This window comes from Strix aluco, chromosome 15, assembly GCF_031877795.1.
Source record: "Strix aluco isolate bStrAlu1 chromosome 15, bStrAlu1.hap1, whole genome shotgun sequence".
NCBI lineage: Eukaryota > Metazoa > Chordata > Aves > Strigiformes > Strigidae > Strix > Strix aluco.
The window spans coordinates 3,771,574-3,790,966 of NC_133945.1; the positions used below are offsets into that span (position 1 = coordinate 3,771,574).

Sequence of the window (19,393 nt, forward strand, 5' to 3'; positions counted from 1 at the left end):
TTGCCCAGGGCTCGCAGAACACGTCTCTGGAGCTGCTGCAGAAGTGCTGACTTCTCCTGAGCCCTCGGCAGGTTCACCAGACCTCTGGCAGCTGCCAGCGATACTTCTCTGCTGAGAAAGGCCAGGTCCAGTCCTGCCAGAGCCTGAGGGCCTCTGTAAAGCACCTGGCCCAGCCTTGCAGACAGGCTGCGGCAGCGAGAGCAGGCCTGACTGCAACAGCAACAGTGCCGGCATCAGCCAGTGGGTCAAAAAGCCAGATCGGATGGGGGAAGTGGTACCTGGGCAACATCACAGCCACAAACTCTACCAGTCGCAACCCCAGAACAGCCACTGAGGAATGTAAATAGGATGGGCATTAACCTAAGTCACACTATTATGATTAGCCAAGTCACAGCTGATATCACAAGTTGCTTGGCCAAACCATGGAGGTCCTGTAGCCTCGTGGCACAGAGGAACAACACAGCACTGACAAGACACCCTGTATCTACGAGACCTTTTTCACCAGCACCCACCACTCTGACCCAACAGGTCTGCAACTTCAGTGAGATGGGCAGCCCACGTTCTCCCACTTAAGGTAGAGAAACACCCCTTGTTTCTCAGATGAGATGAGCTATACAAGTAGCACCATAATTGTTGCTGCCTAACACCAAAACCACCCTGCATGAAAACCAAAGAGTAAGAGCTCTTGACGTATTTCTTCCAAATCTCTTACTTAAAGTCTCACAAAAGCTTCAGCTGGAATAGGGACACTAGAGATGCTTCGATCTTCTTTAAGTCTGCTTGTCAAAACACACACTCTACATAAGCACACAGTGCACTACAATAGGAAGCACCAAAATCTTGGTTGACCGTTGGTAGAGGTCACAAAAGCATGATTATAAGTCCTTTGCCAAATGTGTGTTCATTTTGTTGTTGCATTCACGATGACTCCATAACCTCCTGGGATATCCCTCTGATCTCCCAGAAAGCCATGCGGGATTAAACAGCCTGGGAAATGGCTCTGGCTGTATTTTCAAGTCTTCAGCTGCCAAGTGTCTTGGAAAGCCAATGATCAGCACTGCCTTGGGGTGAGCAGACAGAGGAGCTCCCTGAAATTAGACTTTTCAGTACAGACCTAGGAGACTAGCACTGAGTTTTAAAAACTTTTGGTGGCATAAAGGAAGAGGAACCAGCAGATAACTGAAGAACACACACGCACCCGACACTTGCACTCCCCACCACAGAGAGCGAGCAGGCAGGTCTGTAAGGCGCTCAGCGACACAGCCTGCCATCCCTGGGGCGCCTTGGACATGCCTCCTCTGATGCTAAGAGTAACTTGGACTGCGGATGCTGCCTCGGTGCTCACTGCCTGCTCAGACACCACTGGGAAGCAGCTCTGCAGGAAAGTTTTGGAAAGCAGCAAGGAAAGAGGAAGTGCAGGAGCACAGTGAGTTTTGGAGGAGAAATTTCCTCAACTCAGTTCCTTCTGAATCTTCCAAAACCACACTCCTCTGACAAGCCTGCATGTCAGAGCACTGTTCCACAACTTCAAAACCACCTATGGTGTTTTATTCAGAAGAATACAGGTGGTAACATAAAGATGTTCACTTCCCTAAACAAAGCAGGAGCAACGCAAGGTCCCACATGCAACACAATACACAGCTGCTTAGTGGTCAGGGCCAGAACCAAACCTCTCAGCACGGATTTTTTTAGACTTTGCCATTATCCAAGTAATGACACTGTCAGACACATCCTTCCAGCAAAGAGACAACCCTCCTGCCTCAAAGGTGCCATGCTGCGGCGAGGCTCTCCAAATGCTGGGTGCAACAACATAACTGGCCTGCGAGTGCAAGTTCCGCTTGCATTTTAATACGGGTCTCGAGGTTGACAGCTGTAAGTGCTCTGCTCTCGCTCACTCGCCTGTGGACTGTCGCAGCCAGCTCAGAGCCATGGCCAAGGGCACGCACTAAGTAACCAACTGCTTATGTTAGCAGGGTGATTTGCAGATCCTTTGTTCATGTTCATGAATATGGTGGCTCTAGAGAGCCTCTCCCTTTCCTTTCACCCCTGTGGCTCACCACGCTTTACAAAACACAACCGATGGAAGATGACAGGCATCAACGTCAAAGCATGGGCTGAGGAAGATGTGCTTCAAGATCAGCTCGTTGCAACACAGAACTAAACCCTTCAATTCTCCAAAGCAGCTCAGCTGTGCAAACCCGGAGCAGAGGGAGCCAGAGGTGGGAAAGGTCATCCCTGCATCCCCCACTCCTGGCCACCAGGTCCCGGCTCTGTCCCTCAGGCTCAGTCAAGCTGTCGTGATTCCTTCTGACCCGATTTAATGATTTGCATATGCCCTGAAGCCAAAATGATTGACAGCCCTGCCACTGTTATCCTCACTTGTGTAATTGCAGCAGCTATTCTTGTACACTGAAATTTCTAATCTTAGCAAGCCACAGAGCTGCTCGATAATATGGACCAACCGGGAATTTCCATGCAATTACTCACCACAGCTACTGGCACTTACTTTGGCTGGTAAAAGTCCTTCTTGTCCGCTGACCCCAGGCTCTGCAAGACACAAAAGACACAAATGTATTTCTTTAACACTTTGCCAAGCAAGTATCATTGATGAAGATGTGTGGCGAGCAGGGAAAGGCATGCACCTATGCTTTTTGCTGCCTGGTGGGTATTTGTGGGCTGACTGGACAGGGCAGGCAGCTAGGATCTTCAGCCACTGAACACACTGTAGGCAGAGCCACAGCAGCCAAGGATGTAAAAATAGAGTCAAAGCAGAGGTGTGGGGATGCAGTAGGTCTGAACCCAATGTATTCAAGCACGTCTGTCTCTCCCAACACTTGTAGAAACATGGCACCTTGTGTCAGGAGGTGACTTGTGTCCTCTCAAGTCTGCCCAGCTGGAAAGTGGACAAAGTACAGGGTTGGCAGAGGGACTGAGCCACCACTGCCTGCAGAGACCCTCCAGCAGGGCAGGGGACTGAGCCCAGGGCCCACAGTCACTCCCTGGGGGCAGGACCATGAAATTCTTCTGCCAAGAAAAACAGCATCAGACCCCAAGCACGTGCAAGCTTGGGGAGCAGAGACGGCCCGATGCACACTCAGGTTCCCATGCACTGCCAACTCCACCGACAGCACAGTCTGATAAAAGCCTGACAGCATGCTAACATGGGCTGCCGGAGTGCCGGGGTCCCCTGGGAGACCCCAGCCAGGCTGAGCCTCCCCACGGGGAGCCTTGGGGCCACAGGCATCCCACAGACCTTGCTTCAGGTGCAAGGCAGGGCATGGGCATGACACGCACAGAGAGCATGCATGCACTGCCGTGCCTTGCCCTGCTGTCTGACGGGGCCGTATACACCCACATATGCCCAAGTCTCTCCCCCAGCAGCCCTTGTCTCGTAGGCAGCCGTGGTGGAGGCTGGCCCCCTGCCCTGCTCCAAGGCCCCAGCTCATGGCACGCTCTTGCTGAGAGCAGCGGGCCCCCCGCCACCAAGGGACACCGAGGGGCAGGCTGTGCCTGACACAGCATGCTGCTCGCAGGGGGCAGCGCCGGGGCAGACAGACAGACAGACCCACCAAACCTGGGCATCGGCAAAGCCGTCGCACTGTCAGAGCCCTCTCCTCCTCCTCGTCCTGGGGACGGTCCTCGCCCTTGCACCTTTCCAGGATGGGGGACAGTGGGCAGCAGCGCGGGGTGGCCCCACCACCTGCCCCGTCCCTGTCCCGGTTTGGGCAGCAGACGTGTGCTGGCGTGCACCAACACTCGCGGGAAGCACACTGGGGCTCTGGGGCTGCTGTTGTAGTTTTGCTCCGTGGTTGCCAGGCAATGGCGAGCACGAACGCCAAAGCAGCAGGAGCAGCGGGGCCGAATGCTAATCAGGGGCGCAGGAGCTCTGCTGGCACTCTCCACTGGTGCTCCTCCTCACCGGTCAAAGCTGTCTGGTGCTCCTACCCTGGGACTGAAAAGCAAGTGGGGAGAGGAGGGCCCCACCTTTTAAGCAGGCAGGGATCCAAAGTCACCAAAACTTCCCCCGAAAAGGTTGCTCTGGCCAAGCCAGCAAGATGGGGCCGTTGTTTGGTGGTGGCTGACTCTCCACAGCACAGAGGTGTTGGTCAGACGCCGGCACAGGGAGGCTGCAACTAAACCTTCAGCGTGGGATACATGGGTCTGGGTGTGTGTCACCCTCCTGCACATCTCACGGGCACATGCTTGAGCTCTGCCTTGGGGCAGAGCTGGGAGCGTACAAGGAGCAGCCCTTTGGGGTGGGAAGATCTCATCTGTCCACACGCCGATTCCCATGTTGGCGTGCAAAAGCTCTGAGCGATCCCCACCAGCCAGAGATGGCAGCACCCTTTGGCTCTACCCGCTGCTTCCCCTCCTCTGACACGACAGCAGCAAGAAGCTACAGGATCAGTGGCCAGACACCAGAATGGGGTAACCCAACACTGGCACAGAGAGGTGGTGGAATCTCCAGCCTTCCAAAAGACATTCAAAACCCAACTGGACATGGCCCTGGGTGTCCAGGAGAACCCAGTGTACATGACCCTGCCTTGAGCAGGGGGTTGGACTGGGTGATCTCCAGGAGATCCCCAGATCTCCTCAACCACTCTGTACATTCCTGAAATAGCAAAAAAATGAGCACAGCTAACTGCACAGAGCAAATGCCCTGAGTGATGGGACCTGTCCTCCAAGCCCACAGCACATCTGGGAATACCTCCATTCCCTCAGGCACAGCATTCCCATAAGTATTTCCTTACTTCTTTAAACTTGACACCTAAAACCCAAGGTGCTGGTACCCAAACTATGGATTGGTTGCAATGAGATTCACAAGCCATGACAAATTCAGTTCCTTCTGCTATCTGTGCTAGCAGGGATCACACAGAACTGCTGATATTTAAGGAGAAACCACTTGCAAACAGCTTTCTCAACACTATTGAAACAATACAGGGGAAACCTGCATCCCCCGCAGTCAGATCCTCCACCCAGCCTCAGCTGAGGTCCATGGGAAAAAGCTCCCATCAACCCCATAGCCAGCTCCAGACAGTACCTGACCTTTCTGATAACTGATAGCAGCAGGAAACGATGCTGACACTTTTCTACCTTTCTAAAACGCTGGGGGGACTATCACTATCATCAATATTCCAAGCACAGGAGACGACAAAATCTGCAGTAGCCCTTTCACACAGTCATGGGTATCATAAGCATTAACCTCCACTTGTCTTTTGCTAGGATGGAAGTGAAGATTTCTGAAATCAATCCCTAATGAGGGAAAACCATGTGGAAACTTGGAGAAAAGAAAGGTTATCACCTTCAAGTTCAGCTCTTGCAGAACAGGAGGTGGAGAAGCTCCAGCGAAGCCGCGTGCTCTGTGCCCACACCGTGCCATGGCTGCAGGTGAGCGGCACCACGGGCACAGCAGCCTGCCCACCCTGCCACACGCTCCGCGGCTCACCAGCCCGTGTGCGCCACAAACCGCTGGTAGGATGAGCTACACGAGCACGTTAAGAGAAGGGGTTACCTTGAGTTTATCAAGCAATTATTTTTTAAGAGTCACAGAAAAGGTTTTCTGAAGATATCTGGAATAAAACAATGGGGTACTAACTTCACAGAGAGAAAAAAAAAAAAAAAAGTGGAGTGATTGCAGCAATGATTAGCCAAAATAGCTGATTTTAAAGCTGATTAAGAAATAGCAAATGAGGAGGAAAAGCAGAATTCCAGCAATGTGTTCAGGGAATTGGGCCTGGAGCAAGTCCAGGAGCCATGGATCAGCTCCTGGCTCTACCACCACTCCAATGGCCTTCAGACATTTCTTCCCTCTCCATGCCTCAGTTTCCCCACACTGCCCCTGCACAGCCCTTTGCCTCCTTCCCAGAAAAGAAAGGGACCTCGCCCAGTGGTCAGGTGAAGTCCCACAGGTCCATCCCACGACTCTGCCTTTCTTTCTCCCAAGCACGCCCAAACCAAGGTGGCTGTGGATCCAGAGGGCTCCAGGAGAGTGGCAGGAAAGAAACTTGGCCACAAGAATCACCAGTGAATGGAGGAGACGTTGCTGGAGGCTGGCAGACATGATGCCTGTGCAGGAGAAGGTGGTCAGGGCCAGCAGCAAGACCTAAGGCAAAGACAAGTTTTTGACTCTCTCTAAGCAAGATCCTCATGAAAAAGTGGAAGAAGTGAGCGCAGGCACACGTGGTGTCACAACAGGAGCCACGGACAGGGACCATCCACCAAGGCAGTTAATAAACCAGGTAAAGGATAAACCAAAGACACTTTGAAAACTGCAAGTAAATCAGCGCAGAGCCATCAGCAGGAGGAAGGAGGCGAGAAGACAGCGATTCCCTAAGAGACCACAGGGCACCTTGACGCTGGCCTGACTATGTGCAGCAGTTCACCATAAGATGTTGCTGTAGTAAAAACAAAACGCCCAAGGCATTTTGCCAAGGGCAGGGACATCACAACAACCTGGTACAACCAGCCAGGAGCACTGAGAGAGCTCAGAGCAGCACCTGGGAAGATCCTCCCAAGCAGGGGAGCTGGCCTTCACCGATGGCTTGAAGATATTAATGAGAAAGCACTTAGGGAATTGGTGATGGGAGGCTGCAGGCAGGACTGAGCATGGGTGCTGCCTGCTGTAACATGGTGCATGAAGGGGCAGCAGCTGAAGCATCTCCCCCGAGGGAGCAGCGTGGGCTGCGACAGTGCCACGAGCCACCACCTCTGTCCCACTGCACCAGGTACCATGGTCTCAGCCAGCACCCACAAGAGGGGAAGATTATGAAAAAGTGATCAAGGGAAGGACAGGACATAAGGAAGCCAAGTGAGGTAAAGGGGACACACAGCCTGACTCTTAGGTGAAACATCCTGGCACTGAGCTTGAACAGAGTTTGAACCAACTCCAGTGGGAGGGATAGAGCAGTGTTTCTAAGGGTTTTGAAAAAAGCCGACTAGATAAACCATTGAGGCTGGCACAGAGGAGACAGTTCTGGCCTTACAGGGAGGTGGGTCTGGCTTCTCTTCTCCTGCCTGTCCCCAGGGACTGAAAGAGGCAGAGAGCTCCCAAAAATGAGCAAAAGGTGACCTGGTATTTTCTGGGAGGAAAGATCAATTCCTCCTGATCTGATAGGGGATCTGGAGGCTTTTAACTAGGCAGGTATACAATAAAAAATCAAATGCCAGCTTGAACGCATGCACTGTTGTTGGTTGCTCTACAGGGTTCCAGAAGAGTTGTCTGCTGGTGGCTCCTGTGCATCGAGGCATAACTGGGGTCTCCAGAGAGGCACGGCTGCAGTGTGATAGCTCGGGTCCCAGAATAAATCTGGTAGCCCCACAGTCTCCCAGAGACCTGCGGCTGCTCAGGATGCTGGGGAGACCCTGGCCATCCCTGGAGGGAGGAGGGAGTGGAGCATCCCCCAGTTCAAAGAGTCCCCTGCAAGCCCCAAGCCCCCCCGCAGTGTGAGTCACCCTCCAGCCGGACCCGCTGCGCTGCTTCTCGCTTGCTCATTTCATTGATGACTCAGGGTTTAGGAAGCACATTTTAAATCCCTTAATGAAATAATGGAGAGAGTCATTTTTATCAGCGTGTATTTTTAAAGCAAATACTTCAATTGAGCCTTGTGCCCATTTCCACCCTTTTCTCCCAAGACATGGAGGCGAGTGACCGTGGGGACCGGCAGCACGGGGGCATCTGGAGGGGCAGGAGCAGACCCTGACACCCTGGCACGTGGTACCGGGTAAGGCAGCTACCGAAAAGCTGCCAGGCTACCTCCTCCGTCCCTCCAGCGTTCACGCTCCTGCTGCCACCAGGGCTGGGAGAGGAAGGTGGGACACCAGGATGCTGTCCTAGATGATGTTCTCAGAGCCTGGCAGTGCCTGCAATGCCTCACTCCCCCGGGTGCGTGCCCTCTGAGCGCCTGCGCTTTTGGATGTGGCTGGGGACTGTCTTTAATCTCTTTCCTCTACAGAAGAAACAACCACCCGAGCAGAGGCAGCAGCAGAAGGGGACGCTGACGCCAAGCCCACAGCTCCTGTGTGCCAGGATGCAGCTTGCCAAGAAGCGGGGATTGCCTGCCAATATGATTAAGAAATTGTTGTCTCGAGGTCATTGCCACTGCTATCCTCTGCCTCTCCCCATACAAGAATACCTGAGCCAGGTTTGCACTGCCCTTGTTTTGATAAAAGGACCTCTCCGTGTGATGCTCAGAGCTCTTCTGCTCTTGCAACATCAACGCTGAAAGCACAGCATCGCAGGAACACCTTAGAAATGCTACAAGGGAAAGGGAGGGCAACAGGACACCAACTTCCCCAGCGCTTTTACACTAAAACAAGATGAACTGAGAGGCCAAAGTGGATTTATTAGCCATAAGGACCCAGGCCCAGGTTCTCAGAAAGCACCTTTGCAGGGTTGTGAAAATGCAGCCTCCCAAAGTAGTAGAGCAACACCCAGCTGCATCTGGGCCATTCACAGGGCTTGCCCACTGGCATCAAAACCAGTGGACCAGTGGCATTCCCAGTGCTGCCCTTCCCAACCCTCCTCGCCAGGGCAGGGCAATCACTGGGACATGCACGCAACAACCCGGCTCCCTTCGGTGCTACAAAACAGGCTTCTTTCACATCCTAGATTTTGTACAAAATGTCAGACATTTGTGGGCTTGTCTCTTTATTTAAAACACAAACTATGATTTTCACAAAGTCCTTGCAAATCTGTGAGAATCAGGGCCAACATGAGTGCCTGAAATTATTCTCTTTATTTCACATTTCAGGCACTAAGTAAACTATTTTGCAAGTTATTTAAATCATATATTTAAGAAGCCCAAGTTACACAATGTATATAAGCTACCAGGCAGGCTTCCCTAGGACAGCTCATCTCCAGAGCCAGCCTTGCTGGTCCCTGATAAGAATTAGCACAACATACTGCAGACAGAAAAGATGACACTGATTTAAAGGACCGCTCTAAATTCCAAAATTCAGCCAAGCTGGGGAAATAACAGGGTTGGAAACAAGGATGCTCACGAAGGGTCTAAGGCAGAGGTATTATATTATTTATTTATTCATGCCAGCAGACATCAATCCTGTTGTACTTTTTCCTCTCCTAAATGTTGCCAAGCATAATCTCAGCTCATCTTTTTTAGGCAGTGTCTCTGGGAGAACAAAGTTATTAGCAAGGCTGAAGAAGCCTCATGCAATTATTTAGAAACTACACCAAAATAATCCCCAAAGACAAGTGGCTGCTTGCAGGTGGCAGCTTTCTAAGTCATTCCAATAAAATCTGGCTCAGTAACTCCGAGCGTAATCAATGCCCACACAAACAAAAGAGATAAAAACTGAGGGATGAGTTATTTTTCCATGCTAGAAGAGGATTCTGCAAAACAAAATTGTGGGCCATTGCTGACAACGGTCTATGCTGCAAACCTGCCATCCACGCCTGGTCACCTGCTGGGACCTCAGCGCCTGTCCCAGCAGCCGCAGCATCCCCGGGCCAGGTTCCCAAGCTGGGCTGGGCAGATTCCAGGGGGTTGTGGGCACGGGCAGTAGGTGCTTGGCCTCCAGGGCAGGACAGGGTTGGGGGGACTGAGGCTGCACAGCCCATCTTCCCTCCATCCCGGCTTCTTGCCCCTGGATCCTGGCGGATCGTGCTCACAGGCGCAGCCGTTCATCGAGCTCCACGTATCTGCAACATGCTGCATTTATGAGTAATTGGGAGCCGATGCCTGACTGTTGGAAGGGGAATAAAATTCAGAGCCTGGGATGTGAGAGAGTTGTTTGGAAGGAAGAGGAAAGAGATGTCACCCCCCCACCCCAGCTAGCAGCATCCCTCTGAGCAAGGGCTGACCTACCTGGAGCACCCCAAGGCCTGGCATGCCATGCAGTCCTGTCTCCCTCCACCCCCCTGCCTCTGGCACGGGCTTGGACAAGAAACCAAAGGGCTGTGGGAGTGCTGCCTCCTCCCCTGCAGACACCATCTCCCCTCTGCAGGCTCCAGCACTCATTCTGCCTGCCACCATGACCTGTCCCCAGCACCATACCCCTCTGGGCACTGCCAGGACCCTGGGTTAATACAGCCCTGAGTCTCCCCAGAACATGAATTTGAGGCCAGATGAACCCTTAAATCCTAAGACCTGCATTTCAGGCCAGATGAACGGGATTGCTCAGACAAAAATCACAGTGATAACTCCTGCCTTCAATGTGGCAGGGCTGCAAAGCAGCTCACACCTGGGATGGAGCTCCAGGCCACCCAGCTCAGCGCAGCTTTGCACTGCCAAAGGCCAGCCTTGCTGGAGAGCAGATCCCTGCCTGAGTGCTGAAGTACGGGGGTGATTAAGGAACAGAGGTCACAGGGCAGAACAAAGTCTGGTGGCAGGGGAAGAGTCAGGTTCAGGCAGCAGCACTGCCTGCCCGGATGAAGAGTTGGAAAGGGCTGGCTTGAGGAAAGGAGGGAGGAGGGCACATGCCACTGGGAATCAGAAAAGGGCCTGTCTCTCAGAGGATGGCATTTTCACAAAGCTGAAGCACTGGTGGACCATAGCGGGATGCGTGAGCCGCCAGCATTTCTGCACATGCCAGCCCCAGCCTCTCGCTGTCGTGATCCTGCCTCCTTCTGCCTCAACTACAAAGGCTCCAAGGAGGGGGCGGGTGATTCCCCACAGACCCGACCCAGCCAGGGGAGGATGCCAATGGCTCTAACATGTTCATTCTTCAGCGGCTAGCTCATCCCAGCCCAGCTCTGAAGCAGGAGCCTGAACCAGCTATCACACTTGCCTGGAAACAGCGCTGACCCTGTGCATGCACACAGGGCATTGACACTCATCCAAGTTGGGCTTTGAGGCCAATGGAAGGTGAAAAACATGCTGAAAACTAGAGAAAAGTGGTTTTGGACCATTCAGGTGGGAAGGAGAAGGGAAACATGGCTATGCACGTGAGGTACACTGAGGTAATCCAGGAAACAGAAATGAAGCCCTGCCCACCCCCCAGCAGAGCAGCTCAACCCCCACCTGGGAGCTGGAGGGGCTCATGGTGTTCTCCAAGCAGCTCCCCCCACTGGAGACACCATGGACCTACCCAGGAAGAGGTCCCATGTTTCACCAGCTCCCTTGGGCATCCTGACACCACAGCCTTGCTCAGACGCCAGCCCAAACCCACCAGAACGCCATGCCAGGACAGCTCCTGCGAGCAGGTGGGCACCTACACTCCACCAGATCATCCTACCAGAGGCTGAATGCTCTTCTCTGGTTGCTCATCCACCTTCACGTCTGGGACCCAGGAGGGGAAACCTCAGTGTTTTCCTAGGGGCTGAAATGTAAATGTAAACCTGGTTCTTTGGAAAACAGGCTTCATCTTTCACCCAACCTGTATCTGACCCCCAGGAAAGCGGAGATGGGTTCTCCTGGCGAGCAGCCCCTCCAGAGCATGTCTCAGCAGCTCACCCTGGCCCTGCCGACAGGTTGTAGTCATGAGGGCCGGGCCAAGCCAGAGCAGTGCCAAACTTCCCCAGATCATTAAATTCTGCTTCCTCTTCCTCCTCCTTGGAGCCCACCCTTGCAGGTGCATGGCACAGAGGAGCAGATATCTGTGCACACTTGCACGTTGGACCAAGGAGGAAGGGAGCCAAGCCCCAGGGGTGCAAGCTGTGTCAGCACAGCCCCACCACCCACCAGCCCCGCCACCCAGCAGTGCTCGGCGACCCCCCTCCTCCCTCGGTCTCCTTCCACTCGGCAATTAAACACACACAACTGGGTTGGCCACAGCACGAACCCTCACAACTAGTTTCGGGTTCCTCATCAGCTGGGGTAATGAGGACAGGCTCCGTCCCTGAGCCTGCCTTCCTACTGGGAGGAAAAGCAAGTCTGCTAATGAGCATCTGCCAACACCCCCCAATAAACAAGTCCATTTGCGCCCATCTTTCATTCCCCTGCCACCGTGCCTTCCCCTGCCTTTCCACCCTCTCTCAGCATCTCCCCCCGTCTTCTCCCACCCCTGCTTTCCCCAGCCAAGCCTCTTCCCTGGCCACGCTCCCCACACCAATGGGGGCTGCTCACCCGCAAACTCCTTGCAGCTCACACCACGCTAAGGCAGACCTGAACTTCAAAGCATTTCTTTACCGAGAGCTCATCCAGGAAACTTTGTTTTCTCGACTTCTCTTGTACTGCTACATGCTTGTAAAAATTAATTTATGCATATATACACACGCATGCACGCACAGCCTCTTTATAAAAAAGTTTCCCTTTCTGGAGGGACCTCCCCGCGCCGTGCTGAGGGCTGGCACAGACCAAGCCATGCACTTGCTGCTCATCGGAGCTTCTCTGGATGAAAGAACTTGTCAAATTGCTGGCAAAACCACCAGAGCTTGTAAACTCCTCCAGCTCAACAATATCCAGGGTGACACGCACACACAGGCGTGGGCACCTTCTCTCCGTGTTTTCATTAATCAAATCCTTAATTAGGTAGGTAAGGGCACAGGAGCTGCAAGGGAGGAGCAGCAGACACCCCGCTGTACATTCATCAATAGCCAGTACCAACAGTGTGCTGCACACGCTTTGTTTTCTACCTTATCTTTTTTCTTTTTTTCTTCTATTTCTTGATTACAGCCTGCAAAGTATTACAAACTCTTACTGCAACTTTAGGCACGTCAGGAAAGAGCTGGGCTTGGGCTTAAGTGTTTGCAGAATCAGGGCCGAGACGTGTAGCTGAATATGCTGCTATTTATAGTGTTAAGCCCCGAGCACGGCACACGCAGGGGGTGCAGTGTGGCTGAGTTTGTGTTGCTGCTAGAACCTGGGGTTTTTTATTTTGTCTCATTTAGGGGGGGTGTCAGCTGCCTGATCTTAACACTGCATTCATGCACAGCCTGGTATTTTCAAACATTTCTGGTTTTTTTAAATCTTTGGGCATACCAGCTCATACATGTTTATACTGGTTTATAGGTGAAGTTATGTATTTCATCACTGAAAGAAAAAAAAAAAAAAGGCAAGAAAAAAGGCTGGAAGCTGAGTAGTCAGCTCTCAGCTCTAAGGGCCTGCAGTTAATTACACCCTGTCCTCCAGCATGTACTTTACATGCTGCATCACAAGCCCCGCAGCCTGGCTGGGTGTCAGGCAGCCTGACAGCAGGTCTGCCCGCCAACCCGGCTAATTATAGTGCGGGGAGCAAATGAGCGGGTGCCCTCCCTGTCGCATGCTCCGCTCAATCAGCTGCAGCCTCCCAGGACACAGGGGCTCAGAGCTGCAGCTCAGGGCTGGGAAAGGCCATTTCCCTGAGGCATCTGGGGGGGCTGGTGGGCACCACAAGGATGAGGGTCTCCAGGAGAGTAGTTCAGGCAGTGTCTAAGGGCCCTGGCCCCAGGAGCCCCTTGGCAGGGGGCTTGCCACCCACCACCCCACTCTTGGCCCTGCCCCACTGGAGCAGGCTGAGCACGGCTGGTCCCACTCGAAGCCTGGCTGCTGCCCAACCAGCCAATCAACCTCTGCTTAGACAGAACTCTGCATTTTCCTTGTTTTCTCCCTATGTCTTCATCTGCCCCCCTCCCCGGTACTGGGTCTGGGGGGTACCCCTCTGCTCAGTCTGAAAAATCAAGATGCGTGGGTACGTTCGCCTCTGCTCCAGCAGCCTCATCCCCTTGGTAGGGACAAGCCACCAGATGCAAGTGGACCACAGCATGAGGATCCCCACAGAATCATCTCGGTTGGAAAAGACCCTGAAGATCACCTAGTCCAACCCTTAACCTAAGACTGACAGTTCTCAACTACACCAGATCCCTCAGCGCTGGGTCAACCCGACTCTTCAACCCCTCCAGGGATGGGGACTCTCCCCCTGCCCTGGGCAGCCCATTCCAACACCCAACAACCCCTTCTGCAAAGAAATACTTCCTAAGAGCCAATCTAACCCTGCCCTGGCACAACTTGAGGCCATTACCTTATCGCTTGTTAAAACCCACAGTGAGGTTCCCCACCCCAACTGCCTGAGGTTTGCTGTCCCACGGGGGAGCCTGGGCACTGCAGACCCCTGCCCAGGCAGCATGCAGGCAGCAAGGCCTTTGCCCCAGCAAGTGGGACCAGGGCCACCGCAACGCAGCACCTTGGGAAGGGTCCTCTGCCATCAAATCACTCCTTTGGTAACACACCTGGAAACAGAGAGGATCCAGCCAGAGCACAGATCCGGCCAACCTGGCCGCTCACCCACCCACCGATGAGCTATTAATAACCACGACACATGCAGTACCTGCAGGAACATGAACCTGGCTGTCAGCAGGGGACCAAATAAAACCCAGCTCTGGAACAGGACATCATCCAACTAGAGCTCAAAACACCATTGGAGAGCAGGTCTCTCATCGTTTTGGCCCAGAAAGCAGCTCCCTGAGGTTATACAACATCTGAGTCAAACTATGTAAATACAAATCCTCACTCCTGGGAACCTGGCTGCCGGCAGCCAGCTCCGTGCCCATCAACCACAGCATGATGCAAACACGACCACGATATGATCTTAACTTAACTGACACCTTGGAGGAAGAGCGGAGTTTCTTACAGAACAACATGTCCACTGCAAAATAATTATGCTTCTCGCAGCTGGCCTCTTCATCATCCTCCTCCTCCTCAGCAACGAGCCTATTGCACCAGGAAACCTGCTCCTGCACTGCTTGTCCCCACAGAGCTGAAGGCTCTGGGAGGGCTGGGACACTACAATGTGCTCTTTGATTCTGGTAAGGAAAGGGAGCTGATGTGACTCCGGGGGAGCAGAGACACTGAGTGAGAAGGTGATATAAAAAAGCAAAACTGCTGCTTAAGGAGAGCAGGCATGACTTCAGTGTCCAGAGTAACACTTGTCCATGCTGAGCATCCCTTTCCCACTGTCACCGACTCAAGATAACTCCTCTAGGGCTAAAAATTCATCTTTAGTCTTAAACCAAAAGTGATTCTTTTAAAAACAGGGCTTCAAGCATATCAGCCAACCTGTTTTGGAGCTGTAGGGCTCTCCGAAATTAATACACTACAGGCTTTTGAGAGCAGATGCTAATGTCTGTGCTCCTCCAGTTCTTGCTGCCACACAGCCCTTGTCCCTCTGTGGACCCAGGGACACTGGCCCTGCTCTTCAGCCTCATCTTCTTCGCCTGCACCTGTGCAGTGGCTGGCAGCTCTGCCACTCTCACCTGGTACTGCCCCAGGGCACAAAAATGGGTTCAGGGGTGCCGAGGGAAGGAAGGGGGAGCAGAGTGCCCTGGGAGAGCCCAGGTGACCCCAGAGCCTACAGAACAACAACCCGGGGGCACCAAAGCCTGCGTTGGAACCGCTTAGCACAGTCAGGGGTTTTAGGCTGAATTTGTATTCTGTGACACCGCCAGAGAAAGCTGGAAAACAAGCATCTTTGGAAGGTGATGCCAGATGCCCCACAGAGCAGGGCAGAAAGCCTGGGGCTGCTTACTTGGATGCCTTTGTAAAAAATGTATATACCCAACAAACTGTTTAAACAGAGAAAAACACACAAAAACATTACCTCTGTGTGTTACAGGTGAGGCTTTAAGTAGAAAAAGGCCCTTGAGCTTCACACGTTTCTCTAGGAATATCCTTTCCTTGCCACCCTGAGGCTGAAGGAGGCACCAGTTCACTCCGGGCCTCGCCCTTCTCAACCAGACAGGACAGTAAAAAGGAGAAAGGGGACAAGGATACCCCTCCATCCCCTCGAAAGCAAGCAGCTTCCCCCGTAAACCCAAGGTTGAGGTCAGCACACATGGTCAGGGGGGACACTCTGCCACGTCCCCGAGCCCACCTGCCTGGGCAGAAGGGGACCAGGACGGCCAGACCTGCTCTCGCTGCCCAAGCTTGCCCAGAGACCACATCAGTACACTAAGTATTTACATGGGCTCCGGCCGGCCAACCACCATTAAATATTTAGGCATCAAACTTCATAAAGGAAGCGCAAGACACACTACAGAATAAATTGAGTACATTAGAAAAAGCCCAGAGGGGAAAAATAGATTTTTGGAACGTGTTCTCAATCTCATTAATTGGGAAGACAGCCTTGGAGGGGGAAAAAAAAATTATTATATTACTCCCCAAACCATTACCCACTCTTCAGAGTGTATCATATGAAAACAGTTATATAAAAGAATAAATTATATTTGGAATGGCAAGAACCCCAGAATAAAGCTAGAAACTCTGATGTTCCCATATAAAGATAGGAGACAGTTATCTGTTCCAAATTTTCAAGTTTTCTGCTGCGCCAATTCAAATTCACTACATACCAGCATGGCCATATAAAGGGGACTCCACCCATGTAATCTTGGAAAGAGCAATAATCCCCCAAACTATCAATTTAATGTATGGGGATACAAAATGAGACAAGAATGTACTCACAGAATGAGCAATCCATTAACGACATGGCAAAAGGCACCAGAACACGCGCACAGGAATATCTATTTAAAGTGACATTTGCATTGAAAGACCGGATCTGAAATTAAGATTTCTGCACGCAGACATCATAGATTCTACAAATTAAAAGGCCATTTCTAGATCCAATGTGAATTTTATTTTTTGTTTTATTTTCTACTATTTGTTCAGTGTCACGTTTCTTGGCCAGCACTAGAAAAAGAGCTCTTCATTGGGATTTTTTAAATTAACTTTGCTTCTGACCGGCTTTCCAGCCTATCTCGCTCGGGCTCTCCTGAACCGCAGAGGAGCGGGATGTTTTAGGGGCAGCTCTGCAGGGGTGCGAGGGCTGGAGCCAGGCACCTGAAGCACGTGGAGATGCCCCAGTGCCAGCCCGGGGGGGATGCGGGCACTGGCGTGCAGCACCCAACAACGCAGACACCAGCTTCCCCATGCGCAGGCAGCCCTGAGCTCCCCTTCACCCTGCATTATATATATCCGAGGTGGATAAAATCCTTCCTTTTCACAGATTTCTGCAGATGCAGCACATCATCAGAACCCTGGATGCCCTTAGCCCGCCACAGCCCGTCTCTGCCCCGCGAGCGCGCAGGGCTGGCGCGGGATCAGGCACTGAGGCGAGGCAGCACACGAGGAAGGAGGATGCGATCCTGCGGTCTGACCTCCTGCTCCCGAGCCCCCGGTGAACATGCTGTCATGTTTGAAACCATACAACAAGCTGGTTCCTTGCCTAAACTAAACAAACAATATATAAAGTTCAGCAGGGATCTTTCCAAGTCCCCTTTCCAGTTCGGAAGTAACAGGCACGCAGAGACCCAGGGAGCGCCCCAGCACCTCCACATGCCTCCCGCTGGTCCTGTGGACCCCCCCGCCAACAGCAGGGGACAAGGAGATGGGGACAAGGGCAAGAGCTTATCTTCTATCAGATCAACCCTCAGTTTTTAAACCAGCCAAGTGTTGGGGTGCAGAGCCCCCATGCCACTGGTCTGAAGCAGAAGCCTGAAGAAGCAATTACTTATTTTCTCCAGTTCCATCAGTCTAACACAAAATAATTTTTTAAAAAAATTGCTCTTGAAGAAACCACCTCCACTCCTATGCCAAGACTGCGACGAGTACCAGCAGCACCACGTCTGACCTTCCCCCGCGCCCGTCGGCACCGTGCACATCGCCGGCGCTGCAGCACCGCAAGCGAGCACCCTGGAAGGCAGCCAGCAGCCAGCAAAGAGACCCGTCCAAGCCATCGGGATGGATACACAGATAAACCAGGTCAGCTAAGTGTTTCCATCCAAGCCAGACAGTGACTAAGAGACGGCATTAATTTGTTACTCAGCTGAAGTTAAACTTTTCAGACCCAGAAAAGCCAAATGGTTGTTCCAAGTGAAAAAATACTGCAGGATGCATTCCTTCGCCCTGTCCCAGGAATACCCGGGGATTCATGATTTCAGGAAGGAGCTGACAGCTCTTTCATATATCACAAAGAATAACAAACTAACCTTTCTGTTTTCCTTTTCACTACCCAAATGTTATTTACTGGTCACAAGAAGACACACGTCATGTTCACGCAGCACTCCGGGGAGGTGGAGGGCTGTATGAGCTCCACATGCTGTTATTGCAGCAGATCAGACGAACACAGAAAACAAAAATGTGGTTTATTGGCATTAGTGCTGTCAGCACAGAGGATAAAAGAGCATGCACGAGGGAGCATCCACCTTCCGCCCCTTTCTGGATTCAACACAAAGACGTGCGTGAGCCTTACCCAGGGGTGTGAGACTGAGAAACTCAAATGGACGAACCCTTCGGCGCTTGGAAGCCTTTCCAAATTTCTTTGAAATTTGATAAACTGCTCAAACACCTGTGACTCTCGCACTGCCTGGTTTGGACAGTCCCCACGCACAGCAGGGACAGGGCAGCACCTCCGTGCCTGGGTGCAAGGACCAGCACACCCAGGCGATGGGACAGCAGCCCGACGCCTTGTTGCAGAGCCTGGCAATCCCAACATCCATTCAGAGGGTGGGGGGTATCACCAGCAGCTATCACAGCAACAGCCTTTTTATTTATTTTCTCCTGTTTGGGCCTCCAAAAACCAGTGTTTTCAAGGGCCAGACTCAGAGCCAGGCAGGACTCATGTACAACACCACAAAAGGTGCCACAAAGTCCCAAGACGGTGGCAGCCATGCACAGTGAATGCAGGGGAGGCATCCCCAGCCCCTTCTGGTGCCGCAGCTGTCCTGCCCCTGGGCTGAGGCTGCAGAGCCCAGGGCACCGTGGGGTCCCCTGGGTGTCCCACACTGCTGCCGCACATCTGCTGCCTGCAGACAGAGGAGATTTCACTCCGTCAACCTGGAAAAATGCTGCACAGCTGAGCTCTAAACAAACGTACAGCCACAGAAATTGCACCTGACTTCATCTGAAATAGCAGCTTCAGGAAACCAGGAGCAAAACATATGTCTATGACATGATACAGCCTCAGTAAATCCTTGCAAAGAACACAGATGATGTAAGATGACCCGCATCTTACTTTATAAAAATATAATGCTTTCTCACGGTAGGTCAAACCCGGGGCTCTGCAGAACCTCTCAGCTCCAGCATCACTCTTTTGCAAATCTTCAAAATAAGCTACGCTGAGGTGCCACGCTGCAGAGCTAGAAATCAAACTCCCCTCCGCCGCCCAGCACAAGACCCAGTACACCGTGCTGCTGCCTGGCCTCTCCTGAAACCCAGCCAGTCCCCTCTCCTCCATCACTGGGACCTGTGGACCAGTTTTAATGCGTAATCAATCAAACATGCTTAAGAAATCCTGTTGGTGTGGTGGGATGATGTATGTGCCCAGAGAGGCCCCAGCCCCAGTGAGGACTTTCGTGGCAGCATGCTGTCACTTGAAAGACAGCGTGGTGACAGTCCTCACGCCCCCACGGACATGGAGAAAGGTGATGTGCTGACTCCACCCGGTCTCCAGTAAAACTCCTGCCAACTTCAGCTGAGCCGGGCTGCCACGCAGGAGGGCAGCCAAGCCCAGCATCCATGTGCAAAGC

General features: G+C 52.6%; 1 protein-coding gene across 4 annotated transcripts in view; it reads right to left on the reverse strand.

The window, feature by feature from the left end:
- Positions 1-19,393, reverse strand: part of LOC141930292 (ankyrin repeat and fibronectin type-III domain-containing protein 1-like) — a 261,254-nt gene that overhangs the window by 73,544 nt on the left and 168,317 nt on the right. For all 4 annotated transcript variants that reach the window (XM_074840948.1, XM_074840951.1, XM_074840947.1 and 1 more), the window contains one exon: positions 2,507-2,547. In XM_074840948.1, the coding sequence (XP_074697049.1) occupies positions 2,507-2,547 (41 nt within the window). The remainder of the gene's footprint in view (positions 1-2,506; positions 2,548-19,393) is intronic.